General features: G+C 40.5%; 1 protein-coding gene across 2 annotated transcripts in view; it reads left to right on the forward strand.

Moving 5' to 3' along the window:
• Window positions 1-23576, forward strand: part of GNL3L (G protein nucleolar 3 like) — a 33711-nt gene that overhangs the window by 1812 nt on the left and 8323 nt on the right. The window contains exons 2-11 of one of the 2 annotated variants that reach the window (XM_081277323.1): window positions 411-482; window positions 11725-11765; window positions 14326-14433; window positions 15699-15815; window positions 16599-16682; window positions 16852-16987; window positions 18019-18122; window positions 20445-20589; window positions 22736-22823; window positions 23312-23486. In XM_081277323.1, the coding sequence (XP_081133449.1) occupies window positions 464-482; window positions 11725-11765; window positions 14326-14433; window positions 15699-15815; window positions 16599-16682; window positions 16852-16987; window positions 18019-18122; window positions 20445-20589; window positions 22736-22823; window positions 23312-23486 (1017 nt within the window). In that variant the 5' untranslated portion in view covers window positions 411-463. Of the gene's footprint in view, window positions 1-410; window positions 483-734; window positions 870-11724; window positions 11766-14325; window positions 14434-15698; window positions 15816-16598; window positions 16683-16851; window positions 16988-18018; window positions 18123-20444; window positions 20590-22735; window positions 22824-23311; window positions 23487-23576 lie in introns of those variants that run through there. The other variant, XM_081277324.1, reaches the window with a different exon arrangement.

Here is a 23576-nt window from a genome sequence, read left to right on the forward strand (position 1 = left end):
TAGATGAGGGACAGGGCTTCCTTCTTGGGAAAAGAAATATCACCCCGATTCATGAAAAAAAACAGACATGCCTCTCCTCTCCCCTCAGTGTGAAGGGGTTTACTCTAGTTCCTTATTTAGGGTATAATATTACAAAATGGAGGAATAAGGATCAAGGACCCCATTCAATCCATTGAGATATCAGCTCCACTCAGGAAAAGGGTCTCAGATATACCCCTCCCTTTGGATAATGTGACACTGTGTGTACTCAGCCATATTAGAACCTAGTTCTAGGATAGCCCCTTCTCCCAGCATCTATAGTTGTTAGGGCTTTTTAATCATGTTCTCTGACATTTCATTTTACTTTTAGGGGGCTTGGGGCATTGTGGCTCCCAGGTCTGTATAAATTGCTTCTTCTCCCATTCTGATAGGAAAAAAGTGGGCATATTTGGAATTACCCATTTTCAAGCTGGACTGATACATCATGATGAAGCACAGACACAGTGAGTTTTTTTTAATTAACCCCTCCCAATCTTATGCTTTTAGTGAATATTCATAGAATTTCATAGTGACTTTTAAAAATTGCTCGGTATTTTCTTTCTTTTTTTTTTTTTAAAGAGAGAGAGAGAGAGAGAGAGAGAGAGAGAGAGAGAATTTTTAATATTTATTTTTTAGTTCTCGGCGGACACAACATCTTTGTTGGTATGTGGTGCTGAGGATCGAACCCGGGCCGCACGCATGCCAGGCGAGCGCGCTACCGCTTGAGCCACATCCCCAGCCCCTCGGTATTTTCCAGATCATTCAGAATGTGTGTAAAATGTGGTATAATGGCTGCCCTCCTGACTTCCTTGTAAGAAATGCTTCCTTTATCCACCATTCCCTTTTTACAGGTGAGAAAACTGAGGTTCAGCAAGGTTAAGTGACTTGATCTTAGGTGAATGGCAGTAAATACTATATGGCACTGCCTAATATGCCTAATATTTTTCTTTATGAGTTATACCTTTAAGTTGGTACCATAAGTTGTACCAGTGTTAAGAGCATAGACTCTGGAGCTAGACTGGGTTTGAATCTCAGCTTTCTCACTTACTAATTCTGTGACTGTGGGCAAGTTACTTAACTATATTCTCCTTATCTACAAAATAGAAGTAATTAATTATGGCATCTACCTAATTGCAATTATTGTGAGGATTTTTATTTTATTTTATTTTTTGAGACGGGATCTTGCCATGTTACCTAGCTCGCCTCAAACTTCTAGGCTCAAGTGATCCTCTTGCCTCATCCTCCCAAGTAGCTGGAAGCTTAGCATAGTGGCATATGCTTGTAATCCCAGTGACTCAGGGGGTGACTCAGTGGTTAAGTGCCCTTGGGTTCAATCCCTAGTACCAAAAATAAATAAATAAATAAATAAGCAAATAGATAAATAAAATTTAGTCTTTTTGTTTCTCTTTGGAATCTGGCCTTTCAGAGGATGCATATACTATGCTACCCACAAATTGTTGTCTGGCTTCTCCTGACCTTTGGATTTTTCTTTTTATTTTGTTGGTACTGGGGATTGAACTCAGGGGCACTTAAACACTGAGCTATATCCCCAGTCCTTTTTTGTATTTTTTGAGATAGGAGTCTTGCTAAATTGCTGAGATTGGCCTTGAATTTGCAGTCTTCCTGCCTCAGCCTCCCCCGCTGATGGGATTACAGGTATGTGCCACCACACCTGTCTAGGGTTTTTCTTAACCCTAAAATAAGACATGTGGACAAATTGTTATTCTTTGTGCCTTAGGACTTTCTGCCTCCCCTCCCCTCACTCTTCAACTGAATAACTATTGATTTTCAGATTTCAGCTTATGCATCACTTCCTCTGGGAATCCCTCTCTGATAACTTCTTTCCTTGGTTTCTACTCTGTGCATCCAAAGAAACTGGGCCTATTGACCAGGGTTGTCTCCACCACTGTACTGTTGACTTCTCATCCTTGTCTGATTCATCATTGTGTCCCAAGGGCCTGGCATGATGAGGCATAGTTTGTATAACATAGTGTATGCCAGGAAGTAGAGTGACTCAGTTTGTAGTGCTCAATTCAGTTCCCTCTCCTACCATGATGTATGAAGCCTAGAAGGAGAAGACAAATATGTCACACAGACTCCTGCATAAAAGAGAAGAAAAGGACTTTTGGACAAGTGCACTTCTGGGCTTCGCTGCATTTATCTTGCCATGGTCCACAAAGAAAATGACAACATTTGGATAACACACTTGGTGGACTGGACAAGAATTGTGCAACCATTGTACAGTCTATTGATCCTATGCACCAGTGGTTCTCTATTCTGTGTGAATCATGGCCCTGCCTATGTAGAGCTTGGTGGAAAAAACAAATTTGAATATATTTTCTTTATAAGATAATAAAAATTTTATCAAAAATCAAACTTTTAATATCAAGAACAAATAATATTTATAAGTAGCACAAGAACAGTGAACAAAATTAATTATTCTTTATTTAGCAACATCTACTACCAGATAATTAAAATACTGATAATGATGAAAAAGACAATAATTAGGTGGTTGCAATAAAGTCATATTTTATAAAATATGTACATGTAGAAATCTAGGCAGTTTAAAAAATGAGGAAATATTGTATGGAAAAATTATTTGGAACAAGAATGTTGTATGGAAAGACCATTAGACGGAAAGATTTTCAAGATTTGTTGAGTGGAAAAAAAAAGCAACTTGTTGATAGAATAGAGTGTTAACTTTTTTTTTAAAAAATTAACCACTGTTAAATTCTTTTTTTTTAAAAGTTTTTAAATTGTCAATGGGTCTTTATTTTATTTATTTCTGTGTGGTGCTGAGAATTGAACCCACTGCCTCACACATGTGAGGCAAGCACTCTGTTGCTGAGCTATAATCCCAGCCCCACAGTGTTACCTTTTATGGGAGAAAATAGAAATAAGAATATATGTGTATATTTGCATAAAGAAACTGAACAATGCCCAGTAAGATGGTTTCTTTTGACAGTGAAGGGACTGTAATGGATAGGAGCAAATGTGGGAGAGAAGTCTTTTTAAGTACATTTTTATTTTTGTGTTGCTGGGGATTGAACCCAGGACTTCATATATGCTAAGCAAATGCTCTACCACTGAGACATACCCCTTATCTGAAAATATACTTTTGATTTTGGAGCTATGTGACTATTGTTAAAAATAAAGAATGATGGGCTGGGATATAGCATGGTGATAGAATGCTTGCCTAACATTCATGATTCCCTGGGTTTGATTTCCCAGCTCCAGAGAGAAAGAAAGAAAGAAGAAAAATAAAGCTATAAAATTACATTAAATGGTAAAAGTTAAATTGAGTATAAAAACTTTTTATAGCGCACACAAAACAGGACTTTCATTGGTAAATTGCAACTAAAATTACCAGACTAACTGGGATGATTACTGGGAAAGATGAGGGGGAGGTGCTGTGTTCTGAACTGGGCATACATAGTTAGGACCCAAATAATAATAATAATGATTAAATCTGGAAAGGTAATTGAGGAATCCTATAAGGAATGTTCAAATACATTTTTTCCCTTCTGGTACTTGGGATTGAACCCAGGGGTGCTCTGCCAGTTAGCTACATCCCTGGCCATTTTTATTTTTTATTTTGAGATAGGGTCTTGCTAAGTTGTCATGTCAAGGCTGGCCTAAAACTTGTGATCCCCTGCTTCAGCAGCCTGAGTGACTGGGATTACATTCTTTTGGTGGAATTACATATCAAATCCAGGGTCTTATGTTTGGTAAGCAGGTGTGCTCCTGCTGAGCTACATCCCTAACTCAAATATAATTTTTTTGTCATACTTGAGATTGAACCCAGAGAGTCTATACCACTGAGCCACATCCCAGCTTTTTTTTTTTTCTCTTTTTTTAAATTTTGAGACAGGATCTCACTAAGTTGCCCAGTCTGGCCTTGAACTTAAAATCCTCCTGCCTCAGCCTCTGGAGTAGTTGGGATTACTGGTGTGTACCACCATACACCATGAAATAAAATCATTTTTATTTTATTTTTTCTCTCTACATTTATTATTTTTATTATAGGGGTACATAATTATGGGATTTTTTTTTTACAAATTTATACATTGACACAATGTAACAAGCTCCCCTCCTCCCTCCTCTCCTTGCTCCCCTCATTCCCCTCCTCCTATCCCCCTGGTCCCTTTCCTCTACTGATATCCCTTAGATTTTCATGAGACCCTTGCTCCCCTCCCAGTGCATTTTTTTTTACATCCATCCATCCATCCGTCTGTCTGTCTGTCTATCTATCTATCTATCTATCTATCTATTTATTTATTAATTTTTTAAAGAGAGAGTGAGAGAGGAGAGAGAGAGAGAGAGAGAGAGAGAGAGAGAGAGAGAGAGAGAGAGAATTTTTAATATTTATTTTTTAGTTCTCGGCAGACACAACATCTTTGTTGGTATGTGGTGCTGAGGATCGAACCCGGGCCGCACGCATGCCAGGCGAGCGCGCTACCGCTTGAGCCACATCCCCAGCCCATATTTATTTATTTTTATGTGGTGCTGAGGATCGAACCCAGGGCCTTGCATGTGCTAGCCAAGCGCTCTACTGCTGAGCCACAACCCCAGCCCCTCCCAATACATGTTTGAGTAGGTACATGTTTGAGTGGTTATTTAAAGGGGAAGTATAAACACACACACACACACACACACACACACACACGGCATTGAACCTGGGATGCTTTTTGCACACTGAACTGCATTCCAAGTTTCCGATTTTGAGACAGGTTTTTAATATGTTGCTGAGGGTCTCACCAAGTTGCCGATACTGGCCACAAGCTTGAGATCTTCCTGCCTAAATCCTGCCCCCAGTCACCGAGATTACAGTTGTGCACCACTGTGCCTGGCAAAAGGGGAGTGTTTCATTACGTTAAATGCTTACGACCATCAGTTTTATTGGTACAGGTGTATAATGTTGACAGGTTGTTCAACAAACACTGGCAAATATATCCCAGTGAGGTGATGGAAGGGCAAGGGAACTGAGGCTTTGTGTGAGAGCATGATTATACTGATAGAATGTGGAATGTTAGTTGGACAGAGGTGGGGGTGACTGAAGAATAAAGAGCTAAACAGATGGTTCATTTCTGTAGAAAGTTATATGAATTTGAAGATAGGAGAGAGGGATATCTGTGACTGCTTGTAGAAGTCTGAGCAGTTATAGGTGATGCCTCTATAGGTATAACCAAATGGATGGGTGGTGAGTGACTGAGATGGAGTGGAGATACCTTGAGGTGAGGATGTCAAGGAAATGGGAAACCCCAGGTTATTGGAATAGTTACTCAGTCATCTTCAAAGTTATCCAGGTTGATGGTGACACAGATTGGGTTGAAAGTAAAGCAGTGATCCAGGTACTTTAATAAATCAGGAAAAGTGACAATTAGGTGACAGATACTGCAGCAATGTGGGGTCCTCAAAGAGCAGGGTTTAATCCTACTTTTTTCTTTTCCTTTTTAACAAGAAGTAATAATTACAGACTGACAATTGTTAAGTCTGGAGGATAGGTCTTTTACCTACTGGCCACAAAATAACAGTGTTCCAGACAGAAGCACCACTTTTTGAGAGGCCTGCAAGTGAAGCATTGTTATTGGGAAAGTGAAGTCTCAAGGCAGGAGGCTGAGGAATGTTCCCAAGGACAGGTTGAAGAATTAGGGTAGTGTTGATCACCTCCATGGGATTTTTACTCAATAATTTCCATCTGTCTAACTTCCCCGGAAACTGAGTGCCTGTGCTGGCTGGATACAGGCACACAATGAAAGAAAATACATCACACTGAAAAGAGAAAAGCATCTGCTTCAGAGGGAGGAAGTAAAGGGAGGAACAGTGAAGAGGAAAAGGGAGCCGTGCTGTCTCATCACTCCCAGTACTGCAGCACTCATGAGCCTCTGTATATTGGTTTATTTTTATTATAGTGGTACATAATGATGTTTTTATATTGAATCATGTGGTGTTTGATGACAGGGTAGAGGGAGAATGGGATAGATGAAGTCAGTGCAAAGGTGGGTGTACAGGGTATAGGGGAAGTATAGGTACCTAGAGCGTGGGAAATGAGGCATGAGAGATGAATGAATGGAGAGATCAGTTTTAGAATATCCATGTGAGAGTTGGTGGGTTTTGGTCTAGATGTTGGATATAGACATTGAGGCTCAGAGATTTTTTTTAAAAAAATCTTCAGCCTGGTGCATTGGTGTACATTTATAGTCCCAGCTCCTTGGGAAGACTGCTTCAGTTAGGGTTTGAGACCAGCCTGGGCAACATAGCAGACACTTCATCTCAAAAACAAGCAAATAGAAACAAAATTGTTCAGGGTCATATAGCTATGTAGTTGGTGAGCCAGAATAAGTACTGCCATCTGCCAGCTGCAATATGGTGGCTGTTTTCTTTCTGAAGCTGTTGATAAACCAATATACAGAGGCTCCTGCGAGTGCTGCAGTAGTGGGAGTGATGAGATGGCACCCCTCCCCTCTTCTCTTCAATGTTACCCCCTTCACTTCCCACTGAAGCAGATGCTTTTCTCTTTTCAGTGTGATGTATTTTCTTTCATTGTGTGCCTGTATCCAGCCAGCACAGGCACTCAGTTTCCAGGGAAGTTAGACAGATGGAAATTATTGAGTAAAATGGCCAGACCTGGTTCATTCTAATCCTCACGTTCTTTTTTGTTGCAACATGAGTACTTTGTAAGAAAAGGAGACATGGTTTCTGTTTTTGTTGTATATGTTTTTTTTTTTAATAGGGAAATTCAACAGTATTCATTATGGTAACTAAATTATCTGGTTGAATTTCTACGTATTTTTGATCAAATTTCTACTATTTTATTTTTATTGTTGATTTCCTCTTATTGCTTCATTTGTTTGTTTTGCTCAATTGATAAAGTTTTAAAATAATCTTTCACCATCAAATTATACAGCTTTTGCACAGTAATGGAAATGATTAGGAATGTGAAGAGAGAACCTACAGAATGGGAAACATTTTTGATAACTACTCTTCTGACAGAAGATTAACGTCTATAATATATAAAGTAACTTAAAGAGCTTTACAACAAAAAATCAAATGACTAAAAATGGGCAAATGAATTAAACAGATACTTCTCAAGAGAAATAGTGATGGCCAACTATATATGAAAAAAAAATGTTCAACATCATTAGCAATTAAGGAAATGAAAATCAAAACTACACTTGAGATTTCATGTCATACCTGTCAGAATGGCAGTCATCAAGAATACAAATAATAATAAATGCTGGAGAGAATGTGGAGAAAAAGGAATACTTTTATGCTGTTGGTGGAATTGTAAATTACAGCCACTATGGAAATCAGTATGAGGTTCCTCCAAAGGCTAGGTATAGAACTGCCATATGACCCAGCTATACCACTCCTCAATATTTATCCTGAGTAATTAAGCTTATCATACTATAGTGGTACATGCATATTCATGTTTAAATAGCATAATTCACAATAGCCAAACTGTGGAACCAACTCAGGTGTCCAGTGGTTGAATGAATAAAGAAAATGTGATATATACACACAATGGAAGCAAAATAAGTCAAATTGAGAAGGTTAAGGGTTGAATGTTTTCTTTCATATGTGGAAGCTCAGAAAAATAGCAGCAAATCTCATGAAAATCAAAGAGATCAGTAGAGGAAAGGGATTAAAGGATGAGAGGTGGGAAAAAAATAAATAATCCTACCTGAGTAATTAAAGTTATATTAGGAATTAACAAACATAATTATGGCTGGGATGTGGGTCACTGGTAGAGTGCTTATCTAGCATGCATAAGGCACTGTGTTCAGTTCCCAGTATTGAAAAAAAGACAAAAGCATAATTAAAACTGTATTTCTCTATCATGTTATAAAGTTAAATAATAGCTTTTTTTTTTTTTGGTATTGAAGATTGAACTCAGAGGCACTCAACCACTGAGCCACATCCCCATCCCTATTTTGTATTTTATTTAGAGACAGGGTCTCACTGAGTTGCCTAGGCATCTTGCCATTGCTGAGGCTGGCTTTGAACTCGTGGTCCTCCTGCCTCATCCTCCCCAGCCATTGGGATTATAGGCATGTGCCACTGTGCCCAACAATAATAGCTGTTTGATACTATCTTACAGAGTGACGCTTTTAGTGTGATTTCATGTTTTTGCTTCTCTAAGCTAACCCCTAATTTTTATTTTTTTCAAGTAGTTTTACCAGAAGGAAAACAGATAGTAATCTTTGCGTGTCTGAAAATGTCCTTTATTTTCACATAAGAGTCATCTATTGGTCAGATAGAGGAATTTGATTTGATATACAGTCCATTTTCTCAGATCTTTGTACAAATTCAGCATCCCTAATCTAATATTCCGAAATCTGAAATGTATTTAGTGCTGACATAATGTAACAAGTGGAAAATTCCACGCTGAAATTTTGTTTCATACATGTTAATTTAAAAATACTGTATAAAAGTATTTTCAGGATATGTTGTAAGGTATATGTGAAACATAAATAAATTGCATGTTTAGATTTGGGTCCCATCCCCAAGATATTTTATATGTATATGTAAATATTCCAGAATCCAAAATTCTTATTTATTATTATTTTTTCAGTACTGAGGATTGAACCTGGGGGCAATTTACCACTGAACTATATCCCCAGCTTTTTTATTTTTTGAGACAGGGTCTCACTAAATTGTTAAGACTGGCCTAGAACCTGAGATCTGCCTTCCTCAGCCTTCCCAGTAGCTAGGATTACATGCCTGTGCCACACCATGTCCAGCTCCAAAACACTTCTGATCCCTTTTATTTTGGATAAGGGATACTCAACTTGCAATAGCTGTTGCAGATTTGGGAATGCTGTCTACTTCTCTCTTATTTGTTACAGGCTCCTGTTTGGAAGCTTATGATTTTTCTCTTTAGCCATGGAGTTCAGAAATTTCATCTGAATATGCCTAGGATATGTTTTTTGTTTGTTTGTTTGTTGTTTTGTTTTTGATTAGTCTTTTTAAAAAAAATTTCTTTTGCCATGCTGGGGATTGAATCCAGGGCTTTACATGTGCTAAGCACATTCTTTGCTACTGAGCTACACTTCTAGCCCCCTTGTTGTAAATTTTATTTTATTTTTTGTGCTGTAGATTGAGCCCAGGGGGTCCTTTACTACTGAGCTATATTCCCAGCCATTTTTATTTATTATTTTGAGACAGGGTCTTAGTAATTTGCTGAGGCTACCTTCAAACTTGCAACCCTCCTGCCTCAGCCCCCTAAGTAACTTTGATTACAGGCATGCACTACCACACTTGGAAGCTTTTTAAAAGTATTTTTTAGTTGTTGATATACCTTTATTATTTATTTATTTATATGTGGTGCTGAGGATCAAATCCAGTGCCTCACAAATGCTAGGCAAGTGCTTTGCCACTGAGCCACAACCCCAGCCTCAGGATGCTTTTTAATCTTGATCCTCCATGTGCCTTTTCAATCTGGATCCTCAAGCCTGTTTTTGATTTAAGGAACTTTCATATATTATTTAAGAAAGCTATTGTGTCTCCTTTTGTACCTTTTTCTCTTCCATCTTCTTTTTTTTCATTATAATTTCCATTTCTTTTGGATTTTTTTTTAAAGTAAGCTCTCTCGTTTAGTCCTCTAGCTTAATATTTTTTCTCGCACATTTCTTATTGGTGTGTTATAGTTATATATACTGATGGTATTTGTTGTTACATATTTGTGCATGCACACAATATACAATATAACTACATAATTTGGCCAATATCACCCCCAGCACTTCTCCCTTCCTCCCCGTTCCCCACCCCTTGGACCCTTTCCTCTATTGATCTCCCTTTGATTTTCATGCGATCCACCCACATCTTTCTTTTCCTTTTCCTTTCTAGCTTCCACATAGGAGAGAAAATATGACCCTTAATTTTATGAGTTTGATTTATTTCACCTAACATAATGATCTCTAGTTCCATCTATTTTCCTGCAAATGTAATGATTTCATTTTTCTTTATGGCTAAATAAAATCCCATTGTGTATATATACCATGTTTTCTTTATCTGTTCATCCATTGATGGAAACCTAGGTTGGTTCCATAGTTTGGCTATTGTGAGTTGTGCTGCTGTAATCATGGGTATGCTTGTATCACTATAGTCTGATGAATTTAATTCTTCAGGATAAATACTGAGGAGTGGTATAGATGGGTGGTTCTATGCCTAGCCTTTTGGAGGTACCTCATACTGATTTCCATAGTGGTTATAATAATTTATAATCCCACTAACAGTATAAAAGTGTTCCTTTTTCTCCACATCCTTTCCAGCATTTATCATTATTTGTATTCTTGATGACTGCCATTCTGACAGGTGTGACATAAAATCTCAGTGTGGTTTTTAAAAAATAACTTTATTTATTTATTTATGTGGTACGGAGGATCGAACTCAGTGCCTTACACATGCTAGACAAATGCCCTACCATTGAGCCACAACTTCAGCCTCTCAGTTAGTTTTGATTTTCATTTCCCTAATTGCTAATGATTTTGAATGTTTTTTCATATATTTATTGGCCATCTCTATTTCTTCTTTTGAGAAGTCTGTTTAATTCATTTGCCCATTTATTAATTGGGTTATTTGATTTTTTTGTTGTAAAGTTTTTGTGTTCTTTATATATTATAGATATTAATTGTCTGTCAGAAGAGTAATTCTAGGTTAATATTAATTTGATGGTTATTGATGTCCATTCTGTTTTCTACTACATCTATTGCATTTCTTTTCAATATCAACTTTTGGGAATCTTTTTTTCCCCCAAGACTTAGTCCTACACATTTAAGAAACTTCTCTAGTAACAAGTTCTCCAGTAACTATAGAAATGATCCCTTAAGTTTTAGGAATCTTTCTCACACAGTTCCTTTGAAGTATCTTCTTGAACTTCCTTACAGATTTGCAGTAATATTTAAGTTCTGTTTCCTGTATTAACTCTGCTTCAGTGTGAACCACTCCATATGATAGTGGAGCCTGGTTTTTTTTGTATGTGGTAATCTCGAACTGCTCATACATTTGTATATATCTTGACCTTCCAGAACCTCCTCCCTCTCTAGGAATTCCTTTGACCCCCTTGAAAGTGGTGAGAATTAAGGGAAACCATTTTTCCCCAGGAGGCCAGTTGTGAAGGGGATGACAGATGGGACTTCTCTTTGAAGTTGGGGAAAGGCCTCTTAAGTTCCTAAGGCATGGTTTGAGAAGTGGTAGCTCTCTCTTTCTTGGATCCAAGGGAGGCAGCAGTTTAGTGAGTGGGTCAAGTCTCTTAGAGGCGATGGCCAGAGCAGAGCCAGCAGGAAGGGATAGTTCTCTCCTCACATGCTGAGGGCATTTTTGCAGGATTAGCCTGCTGGGCATCCTCAGATCACCTTACCTTGCTTCTTGCTCCCTGATCTCACCCTGACTCTGAAATTATTGAGGTGCCCCAAACAAGGAGATTGGCACTGGAGGCTTGTAGTCACAAGCACACATTTAGGTAACTACAGAATTCTCTGAAAATTTGTTTGAGTTTACATTGAAATAACTCTCAAAACATTATATCCTATATTTCTTTGATACTGTTGTTACTATCTGCGTCTCTGTCTTATGCTGAATCTAGATAGACACAGTGTATGAGGGTTTTTAGGTTTCAGGGTGGCCTGACCTTGATTAAGGTGTGACCAAATTTGGATAGATGTATGATGATTCCTTCCTTTTTTCTTTTTTCCTTTTTTGCAGAAAATAAAAAGCCAAGTAAAGGTTCCAAAGGCTGTAAGAAGGTAAGTTGGTTCCACAATCATATGGGGTGGCTCACACTTAAGGTATGCCCATTATTGGAGATCAGGTCAGTAGATATTGGCTGACTCTGGACAGAGCACCACATTGGAATTAGTAGACCTGGCTTTTGGTGGCTGCAGCAGAGATTCAGCAGCATATATTAAGTTCCCACTATAAGCCATACATTACTTTTTATGCTTGATTTACGTTGGTCGGGATTATTGTCATTCCCATTTTTTAAAATATATTTTTAGTTGTAGATAGGCAGAATACCTTTATTTTATTTATTGTGTGGTGCTGAGGGTCTCACCCAGTGCCTCACATGTACTAGGCAAATGCTCTACAACTGAGCTACAACTCCATCTCACTCCCCATTTTTTAAAAGTGCTGAGGATAAATACCAAATGTCTTCTTTGATATAATGAGAGCAACTATGAACAGAGTAGGGAGGAAGAGCAGGAAGAAAAGATTAACTTTAAACAGAGACATGAGATGGGAGGGAAAGAGAGAAAAGGGAAATTGCATGGAAATGAAGGGAGACCCTCATTGCTATACAAAATTACATATAAGAGGTTGTGAGGGGAATGGGAAAATTAACAAGGAGAGAAATGAATTACAGTAGATGGGGTAGAGAGAGAAGATGTGAGGGAAGGGGAGGAGGGATAGTAGGGGATAGGAAAGGGAGCAGAATACAACAATTACTAATAGGGCATTATGTAAAATTGTGGATGTGTAACCGACGTGATTCTGCAATCTGCATTTGGGGTAAAATTGGGAGTTCATAACCCACTTCAATCTAATGTATGAAATATGATATGTCAAGAGCTTTGTAATGTTGTGAACAACCAATTAAAAAAAAAGAAGGAAGAGGGTTAAAGAAGAAAAGGAGACAGTAAATGTTATGAGTACCTACTGTTCCTTTTTGGTGCCCAGCCCAGGAGTAGTCAGTTACTCTTCAGAGTCATTGTATATTATTAATTTAGTAGGCAAATTACCAGAGAATCAAAGGATAAATAAAGTACTTATTTACACACCATAACAGAACTGAACTCAAATTTCAGTCCACCATTGTCCTTACTTCCTTCATAACTCAGAACTTCTTGAATCTCGGTAGAGGACCACATTGCATTTAATGTGTTGGTTTTGACTTTTATCTAACACTCATGGTTTTATTTTGGTTAAGAGGAGAAAGGTAAATGATGACTGAACACCTTGTGATCTAGATTATATTTCCTCCAGGGGTCAGTTTCAGGGCTTCCAGGAGTTGGGGTTAGCCAGAGAAGCACTCTCCAAACAGGATGTTTTTCCAGCTGGGCTTTTTTTTTTCACAAAGTACTTTCCAAAGACAATTGCCTATTTCATAGGCAGCAGTTCTCAACACTGACTACCTATTAGAATCACCTGAGGAGTTTTAAAAACAATACTATACCTAACCCCAAGAGATACTGATTTAATTGGTTTGGGATAGGGCACAGGCATCTTATGTTTTAAAAAATTTCCAAGTGATTCTAATACTGTATTCAGCTAGGGATGAAAACAAAACAAAAAAATAAAAAAATAAAAGTGCTGAGGATTAAACTCAGGGCATCAGTTCATGCTGGGAAAGAGCTGTGTTGATAAGCTATTATCCCCAGCCCTCACATCTGCTTTCTTTATTTATATTTTATGGTGTTGGGGATAGAACCCAGGACCTTGTGTCATGATAGGCAAGAGTTCTACCACTGAGCTATACTGCTACCCCAGTTCCATTTAAAAAAAACTTTTAATGTATTTTTTGTGGTACTGGGGATTGAAACCCAGGGACACTATATAACTGAGCCACATCCCAGCCCTTTCTTTTTTTAATATTTTTTAGTTGTAGGCAAACACAATATCTTTATTTTATTTTTATGTGGTGCTGGGGATCAAACTCAGTGCTTCAAGCATGGTAGGCTAGCGCTCTACCTCTGAGCCACAACCCCAGCCCCCATCCCAACTCTTTCTATTTTTTTTTGAGACAGGATCTTGCTAAATTGCTGAGGGTTTCTGTAAGTTGTTGGCCTCAAACTTGTTATCTTCTTGCTTTGGCTATCTGAGTAACTGGGATTACCGACATGAGCCACCATGCCTGACTACAAACTTTAAACCACCCTCCAGAATCATATTTAGGGTGGCTTTAAACAGAATGCTGGGTGCTGCCCCAAAGCTTCTTATTTAGTAGGTCTGGCATGGCATTTAATAATTTGTATTTCTACCAAGTCCCCTGGTGCTTCTGTGGTTGGCCCAGGGACCACATTTTGGGAACTACTTGTCTAGAAAGCTTTTCCCTTGGCCTTGGTAAACCTTTTTAGCTGCCCCTGCCTCCACCAGTTTCCTGGAGTTTTTAGTTAGTCCCTGCCTGGGTAAGTAAGGGAGGGTCTCTTCTCAGCCAAACAGGCAGTTCTCTAGGGATGAAGCCCTTTGGTCCTACTCCTTTCTTTCCCTCCAGAGCTACAGTCCTCTGAACAGGTTTAACCTCTGTTGGTGATTTCTTTGGGTTTATTTTGTTTGATTTTTTTTTTCTTCTTCTTGTGTGGCGACCAGCCTATAAAGCAAAATGGAAAGAAAGCAACTTCCAAAGTGCCCTCCGCTCCCCAGTTTGTTCATTGCAATGATCATGCCAGCCGGGAGGCAGAATTAAAGAAGAAGAGGGTGAGCCCTTCTTTACCTTGGGGGAGGGAGAGGGCCTGGTTTAAATGCTGGATCTGCAGAAGTATTGAGTGGAAGGGTAGAGGTGAGAGATGTTAGGATTCTTGAGGCTGTTTGTGGATGGGGAAAGTGAGGGAGGGAGGTTACCTTGATATAGGATTTAGTTTTTCTGTTTGCTGACTTCTCCCTCATGTTCCCATCCATTACTCTCTGGCTTACATTCCCACTTCTCCTTGGAAACCACCCCTGTTGGCTTCCCCAGTGCCAACCTTCATGCCATATTCATGGATAGCTTTTTTCTCTCATCTTAGTAGAATTCTCAGCATTTGAGACCATGCTTTCCTTGAAGCATTCCCGATTTTGACTTTTGACATACCACTCGCCTGAATGTTTCCTTCCTCTTGACCAACCTTTTGCATTTCTCTCTTACTGCTCTTCTTCCTGCTTTTTTGTTTGCTTGCTTGCTTGTGTGATTTTTGAGACTGGATATCTATGTTGCCCAGAGTATCCTTGAAATCCTGGGCTGAAGGGATCTACCTCCTTTATCCTCCTGAATAGCTGGGAATACAGGCCAGCACCATGGCATCCAGCTTTTTCTTCCAACTTTTAAAATGAGGTTGTATCCCAGGACCTTGTCCTTTTTTCTTGTCTGGTCTTAAGTGATTCCTCTCTGCTTATAATGCAGTCTCTTAGCTTCGCATACCCTCTTTTTCTTATTTATTTATTTATGAATGATACTGGGGATTGAACCTAGGGATATTCTATGCAATGAGCTACATCCTCAGCCCTTTTTATTTATTTTTAAAAGTATTTTTCTAGTTGTAAATGGGCATAATACCTTTATTTTATTTATTTTTATGTGGTGCTTGGGGATTGAGCCTAGTGTCTCACGCATGCTAGGCAGGCACTCTACCGACGAGCTACAATCCCAGCCTTAACCCTTTTTATTTTTGAGACAAGGTCTTTCTAAGTCACCTAGGCTGGGTTCAATACTTCTGATCCTCTTGTCAGCCTCATGAGTCTGTGGGATTACATGTGTGTGCCACTGTGTCCACTCTCTTTTTATTTTTCTCTACCACTATCTCCTTCCCTTCATTTCTCCAATTTCTTCCTCTCAAGTACTCTACTTCCTGCTGTTCTGTCTGCCCTCACTCTGTATCCCAGTTTCTCTTACCTCTGCCATGTAGCACTATTTACTCTGTCATCCATTTCTCTCTTAGTATGTAGATCTAGTCAGCTCTAATCCTAGCAGTCTGTTCACTTGGTAGGTTGAGGAGATGAGGGAGAAGCAGCAGGCTGCCCGGGAGCAAGAGAGAGACAGACGCAGGACCATTGAGAGCTACTGTCAGGATGTCCTGAGACGCCAGGAGGAGTTTGAACGCAAGGTAAGAGAGCAGCCTGTGCCCCTGGGTGGGATTAGTGTGGGTTTGCTGTCACACTGCAAAAGGGACAGGAAGGGTGTGAGGTTGTTGGAAGGGAAGAAAGGAATAAGTACAGAGAGGAAAGATTAGGGACAGGGAGGGAGGGTAAAAGGGAGATAAGGGGCCATTTTGAACCTTATTTCTGACTAGGTATCTCTGGAGAGCATCTCTCTCCCAAACTTGTGCCCCAAACTGGGAGTGGTGGTAGGGTTGGGGGCTTGGAAAGGTGTGATGAGTGGAGGGGGTACAAAAGAGGGAGTAAGAGTATAAGGGGGAGGGTTGAGAGAGAGAAGCATATGGGGGGATTTCGTTTTCCTTCTGGTCCTTCTCACTGCTTTTCTGGCATCTGTTCTTGATTCAAACACAGAATATGCAATTACCAACTCCATACTTTATTCCCTGATATATAGTGCAGATTTTGGCTTCCCAATTCTATATCTACCATAGATTGTTTTCCTCACATCCCTCCCTTACACTCCACTGTGCATGCTCAGGCATCTGACTGGTGCTCAAGTGTATGCATACACATAGCTAAACACATGCACCATGTGGTTCTGTTCATTCTTTTTCCAGTTTTCAACTGTGTGGGTTGGTCAAAGTTACTTTTAGGTGGACTGAGACTGACATGGCTTCCCTAGCCTCCTGTGGTTTCCAGAGTCCTTGAGCATGTACACTTCTGTACTCTTTGTCTTTTCCCCCTTCTCCTCCCTTCTTTCCCCAATCCATTCTCTTTATTTTCTCTTTTAGGAGGAGGTTTTGCAGGAATTAAATATGTTTCCTCAGCTGGATGATGAGGCTACAAGGAAGGCTTATTACAAGGAGTTCCGTAAGGTGCAGGGATCCATTTCTTAAGACCTTTTTGGGAGGGTCCCAATCCATTTTCATTTCTTTTCCATTTCTGATTTTTCCTTACTGAAATGGAGACCTTTTCTTTCATGAGCCTACATGACTACTGCCCACTCTATTCCCTGCCTTCATCCCTCTGTCCTCTGCTGTACAGGTAGTACAATACTCTGATGTGATTCTGGAAGTCCTGGATGCCAGAGACCCATTGGGCTGTCGGTGTTTCCAAATGGAGGAGGCTGTTTTGCGGGCAGAGGGCAACAAGAAGCTGGTCCTGGTCTTGAACAAGATTGGTAGGTGTTTGGCTGGATTGAGTAAGGCAGGGAAGGGGTCAGCCTTCTTGAAAGACTAGCTCATACCAGATAAAGATCAAGCAACACATTGGTACTCATACTGTTATGCCAGGTAGAAATTCTTGTTCCAGTTTTCAAAGCCAGGAATATTGTCTGAAGGTACACAAATACATACACACACAAATGAGTGTAATGCAAGGTGGACTTGAAGTCAACCTTTCATGTCACCATTCTTGCCATTTTTGAGCCATTTTTATGACTTGACAGTCCTGGAGAGCTCTTCTCTTCCCCAAACTGGAACTCAAAGATTGGAGTAAAAGAGCATATGGACTGAGGAATCATTCAGGTTTGTGTCTCATCCTACCTGTGTTATTTTCTCTTGAGTTATTAGACAAGTCATGTCACTTCTGAGATCTCCTATTTCTCTGTTTATAAAATGGGTCATGAATGTCCCAACCTGACAGGTTTGTTTGAGGGTTAATGTTTGGTACATGGTCAGTACTTCACAAATGATAGTCTTTCTTGTGATAGTTGTTATTTTTCTTTTTACAGTACTGGAGTTTGAATCCAGGAGTGCTCTACCACTGACTACATCCTTAATACTTCTAGAGAGAGAATTTTTGTGCTAGGGGAACACTTTATTAATTTTTGTACCAGGCACTAAACTTATTTTTTAAGGGTACTCTGCCACTGAGCTATATCTCCAACCCTTTGAGAGGGAAAGCAGTCTTTGGCAGGCCTCTGGCACCTTGGGCACCTTGACTTGGAAGGAGGCCATTTGGGACCAAACAACCAGTTTGCACATTTTTTCCCTGAGTGAACAGTTGCCTTCAGGGAGGGCCAACTGGTCCCGTAGACCAGACTCTCCTTTGTGACTCCCATCTGGAGACTGGGCAGGGACTGACAGAGCCAGTGGAAAGACCTATTGGCAGGAGGTGGCCCTACCCTTTGGTGTTTATGGATATGTCTTTGGAGTGAGCCATGGAGGTGACGTTCTCCTTGCCAACCCCATCTGTTCCTATTTTCCCCAGACCTAGTTCCTAAGGAGATTGTGGAGAAGTGGTTGGATTACCTTCGTAATGAGCTGCCAACTGTGGCTTTTAAGGCCAGCACCCAACATCAGGTCAAAAACCTGGTAAGTCTGGGATCAGGGTATCTGTCCTTTTTCAGGGTAGCCTAGGACCAGGGTTAGGGAGTTATGATGTGGAATGGGTCCTTTATCCCTTTAGTAATTGAACTGTGCCTTCAATGTTGAGCCTTAATTAGGATCCTATTTTTGTGTTTATACATGATGTGGAGTTTCATTGGTTGTGTATTCATATATGAATATAAGAAAGTTATATTTTACTGTTAATCATATCATTAATATAGAAATACATTTTTTTATTATGAAAAAGTATTACAGAAACATTGGTTGCTTCTAGAGAGAGAATTTGGGTGCTAGGGGAACTTTTTTTTTTCCAGTTTTGCACCAGGCATTAAACTTAGTTTTTCAATACCTTTATTTTATTTATTTTTTATTTTTGTGTGGTGCTGAGGCTTAAACCCAGTACCCCACACATGCTAGGCAAATATTCTACCACTGAACCACAAACCCAGCCCAGGCATTAAACTTAGTATTTTTTGTAGTGCTGGGAATGGCACCCAGGGCCTTAAGAATGCTAGGCAAGCACTTTACTATCGAGCTACATCCCAGGCCCCTATTTTACCATTTTTCATTGTTATAATCTGTACTTCCACAAATTCCCTTGTACATTCTCCTTGTATGGAGGCAAGTATTGGTGTGGGTTAGGTACTGAGAAATGGAGTCACTGGGTCATACATAGGCTTTGTGCATTTTGCATTTTTCATGACATAGATGGAATTGCTTTCATAATGGCTGTCACAGTTTATCCTCCCACCAGTGGGGTAGATGAATAGGACCCCCTGTATCTTTTTTAAATACTGGGTCTTGAACCCAAGATTGTTTCATCCCTAGTCTTCCTATTTTTTATTTTGAGACAGGGTCTTACTAAGTTGCTGAGGCTGACTTCAAACTTGCAATCCTCCTTAGCCTCCTGAGTCACTGGGATTATAGGCATGCACCACCACACCTGGCTCCCTGTCCCCTTGCCAATATTTAATAGTATTAATGTTTTTATTTTTTATTTAAAAAATTTTTATAAATAGACACAGTATTTTTATTTTATTTGATTTGATTTTTATGTGGTGCCAGGGATTGAACCCAGTGCCTCATTCTTGCTAGGCAAGCACTCTATCACTGAGCCACAACCCCGGCCCCATGTTTTTATTTTTCTATTGTAGGCATGCCTGTTTTTATTCCCAGGGACATGTGATTCTCAAGTCAACATTTCCCAAACAGAAATCCCTATATAAACAGGGTTAATCTATGTTGGATTTATTTAGATAACTTTGAACTTTTATGTCTTTGAGAAATATGTTGTCTCATTTATAGTCTTTTGACCTTTTTTTTCACATGGGTTTGTGTGCTGTTAGTGATCAAACCCAGGGTCTTGTGCATGCTAGATAAGCAGTCTACTACTGAGCCCAATTTTGTGGCCGTTTTGAAGGCAAAGATGTTTTGAACAGTTGTATTCCAGCTGGGCATGGTGGTGCAAATTTGTAATCCCAGACAATTAGGAGGCTGAGGCAAGAAGATTGCAAGTTTGAGGCCAAGGCCAGCAATTTATTAAGACTCTGTCTCAAAATTTTAAAAAACAAACAGGACTGAATGTGCTTCTCAGTGGTATAATGCCCCTGGGTTCAATCCCCAGTACCTCAAAAAACAAACAAATGAAAGAAGAAACCTGTTGTGTTACATTTGTATTCTACCTTAAGGATATGCCAGATAGGCTTTTTGAACCTATTTCTTATTAAACAAGTTTAATTCTAACTTTGTGGCACTAGAAACAATGTTGGGGTGAGTAAGGGATGAAGAAAAGGAGGAAAGGCATTCTGGGAAGAGGAGGTGGTATTAGGAATAAAGATGTGGAGGCTGGGATGGCCTTGTCTTGTGTGAGGTGTCAAGGGAATGTAGTCTGTGGTTCAGTCACCTCCTCATCCCTGTAGAGGCAAGGAGGGCAGGCATTCCTGTTGTGCACATGAGGCCTAGAGAAGGGAAGCAGGCTTTGCTTGAAATAGGCCTATGAGAGGTAGAACTGGCACTCAAACGTGGCTTATCTAGAGCCAGGATGCCTCCCTGCCCCCTTCTATGGGAAGCAAGAAACATATGTGAAGTCAGAAGCAGAGACGAGAGAAATCTGGAGATGCAAAGACAGTGGAGGGGAGTGAGTGGTAAAGAGTAGGTGTTCAGTACCTGTCTGAGAAGCCCTCTGTTTTAGGCTGAGGAGTTTGATGATCACAGGGACTTCCTGAATGTTTCCCTCTAAGTTGAAAATCTGGACTCAGATTTCATCTGCTACCTGATGCCTCTTCTGTAACAGCCCTTATTTTCCAGAATCGGTGTAGTGTGCCAGTGGATCAAGCCCCTGAATCGCTGCTAAAAAGCAAAGCTTGCTTTGGAGCTGAAAATCTCATGAGGGTTCTGGGAAACTATTGCCGCCTGGGTGAAGTACGCACCCACATCCGTGTGGGTGTTGTGGGTAAGGCATGGTGAACAGTCTTGGGGTCTAGGTTCCTTCTTTGAAGAGGGATTTCATTGGGGAAAATATGCCTTTTGGGGGAAGAAGGGAGTGGTTCAGAAAGGGTTTTCTGAGCTGTAATTTGGATAGGTGGACATGGAAAAGCATGTTCATAGTCACCACAGTGATTGAATGTTAGAACCATGGACCACATACATAGTGCCAAGCTTGGAATTGTTATCATCTCATCTTGTCAGAGCTGTGGGAAGGAGGTGTTACTGTCTCTCTTTTACAGATGAGAACACTGAGACCCAGAAAAAGGAAAAAAAAAAAAAGACTTGTGGAGTTAGCCCAGTGCAAGACAAGGCAGGGCTGAGGTTTAAACCTGAGCTTTTATGGAACCCAGGGTACTGAGGGAAGGATCATGGGAAGGGACTAGGGAAATCATGAGAGACAAACGAAGACAGATCGTCAGGCAGAGAAAGTAAAGCCAAGATAGAGAAATGGAGAGAGAGTTGGACAGTTGAGAATGTATAGATACATATACTTGAATAGACAGAGGAAGATGCAGAAAAATAAAACAGGAAGGCCAGATGGCAGGGTTGGTAGAGAATGAAAAATTAGACAAATTTAAATGACAGAGGGATGCAGAGAGAGAGAGAGGGATATAATGACCAAAAAGAAATACCAAAAGGGACATTGAGTTAGATTTGTGTGTACAGAAACCTACAGAGGGAGGCATAGCAAGGATAAGGACACCCCATGTATATAGAGTGCAGACATCATACCCAAAGAAAGAACATTCAGGGATGAAGGCAGACTCAAAGAGAGATATATAGACACAAAGAAACACACACACACACACACACACACACACACCCCTACATGTGTGGGATCTTGTACACACCCAGCAGATGCACATCTGGAGACACAGAGGGGCCAATACATGGCAGACCAAGCCTTTTCCACATGTATTCACCCCAACTCTGTTCTCTTAAAGCAAATAGAGTCATAGGGTAACACTCATGTGCCTAGATACACTATAACCCTCTAACACAATCTAGAGTCATCGGGAGAGAGATACATGAACATGTCTATGATGAGACAGATATGTTCATGTATCTCTCTCCCGATGAGACAGATTGTGTGTATGTGTAGAGAGAGAAACACACACAAACACACATAGGCTTAGGGAGATACCTGCAGAGATAAAAAGAGTTACAATGAAACACATTCAGGAAGCAAATACATAGAGGAACTCATAGAGAGAGGAGGCTTCCATGTCTTCAGCCCCTTCTAATTTTGGACCATCCTCTGATTCTTACTCTGGGCATGGGAGTCTCTAATAGCCATCATTTACCTGATTCACCTTAGGTATGGTCAGAAGGAGGCTGACAGAAGTTAGCATAGAGGGAATTACAGAGAGGCAGAATTGGTGGGATGTAGAGAATCAGAAAGAACTATGGCCAGAATGAGAAATAGATGCTTAGATACAAACACACACAGAAAAAGAAAAAGAGATGCTAGAGAAATAGACTGGGAGAGAGACCAAAAAAAAAAAAAGCACAAAACAGTCATATTTTGGAATGAGAATCACTAAGAGAGGTGTATAGAAACCAAAGCACATATATGAGAGAGTAGTCTACATATGTAAATTCATGCATATGCAGAGAGAATGGTGAGAATGAGAGACCCAAGGAGGAAGAAACAAGCTATTCACAGGCTGAGAGCAGTTCACAGGTGCCACAAGAAAAGACAGCTGCACAAAGAGACTGGTAACTGGAGAGAACCCCCTTATCCCCCAGGGCAATTACACAGCAGAACAGATGGCCCTGTGTTTTACAGACATTTCTTGATGTCCACCTTCTGTTGCATTGGGCCTATGAGGCCTTGAATTGAGCTCCTCTCCAGGCTGGTGTGGGTAGGAGGTGGATGTCACGTCTAGAGAGAAGGAACACATTTACTGAGCATGTCCACAAAAGGAAGAGAGGAAGAAAGTCCCTGTAAGGGTCTTGATCAGAGCCTAGAGTGGGAAGGCAGGAGGCCAGGCTCTGTTTTTGGCTTCTCCATGGCCTGACCACTGCTTCTGCCAGGCTTCCCTCACAGAGTCTGACTTGATATTCCTGAGGGTCATTTCTACCTTGAGTCATCTGCTGCTACTTTCTAGGCCTTCCCAATGTTGGGAAGAGCAGCCTGATCAATAGCCTGAAGCGCAGCCGTGCATGCAGTGTGGGAGCCGTTCCTGGGGTTACCAAGTAAGCACCTGCTCCTCTACTTCACAACTTCTTAACACTAAAGTTCCCTCAGACTCCTATTCCTTAAGCCCTCATCCCTTTCCTAATTTTCTATAATCCTCTGATTCTTTTCCTGGGTGTGGGAGTCCCTCATTTTCCTAGTACCCCCAGGTGTGGGACAGGCACCCTGCTGGGTCCTTCTCATTAGTTCCTCCTAAGAACAATGCAAGATTGGGCTACTCATGAGTTGCTCGGGTGCATAGATGGAGCAACTGAAACCCAGAGAGTCAGAAGCATACTATGGTTCTGCAGCCTGGACCCCAGTGGCAGACACTGAATTTTAGAATCAGCCCAAGGTCTATAGGGCCCCAGACCCCACCAGCTCTACATTTTTCAGCTTCTGAAAGACACCTTCTCCTTGCTCCTTTATCCCCTCCCCCACCTCTCTAGGCTCAACCTTTATTACTAAATGTCAAGCACATGCAGTTTTTTCTTCTCTCCCACCCCAGATTCATGCAGGAGGTCTACCTAGACAAGTTCATCAGGCTGCTGGATGCTCCAGGCATTGTCCCAGGACCCAACTCCGAGGTGGGCACTATTTTGCGTAACTGCATCCATGTGCAGAAGCTGGCAGATCCTGTGACCCCAGTGGAGACCATTTTACAGCGCTGCAACCTGGAAGAGGTACATAGCAGGTCCCCTGGTGGATGCCCTACCCTACCCACTCCAAGAACTATTTTTTCTTCCTAATGACTTCTTTTCTTCCTTCCTAAA

The sequence above is a fragment of the Spermophilus citellus genome (genome assembly GCF_964194105.1).
Source record: "Spermophilus citellus genome assembly, chromosome: X".
In the NCBI taxonomy this organism is placed as follows: Eukaryota; Metazoa; Chordata; class Mammalia; order Rodentia; family Sciuridae; genus Spermophilus; species Spermophilus citellus.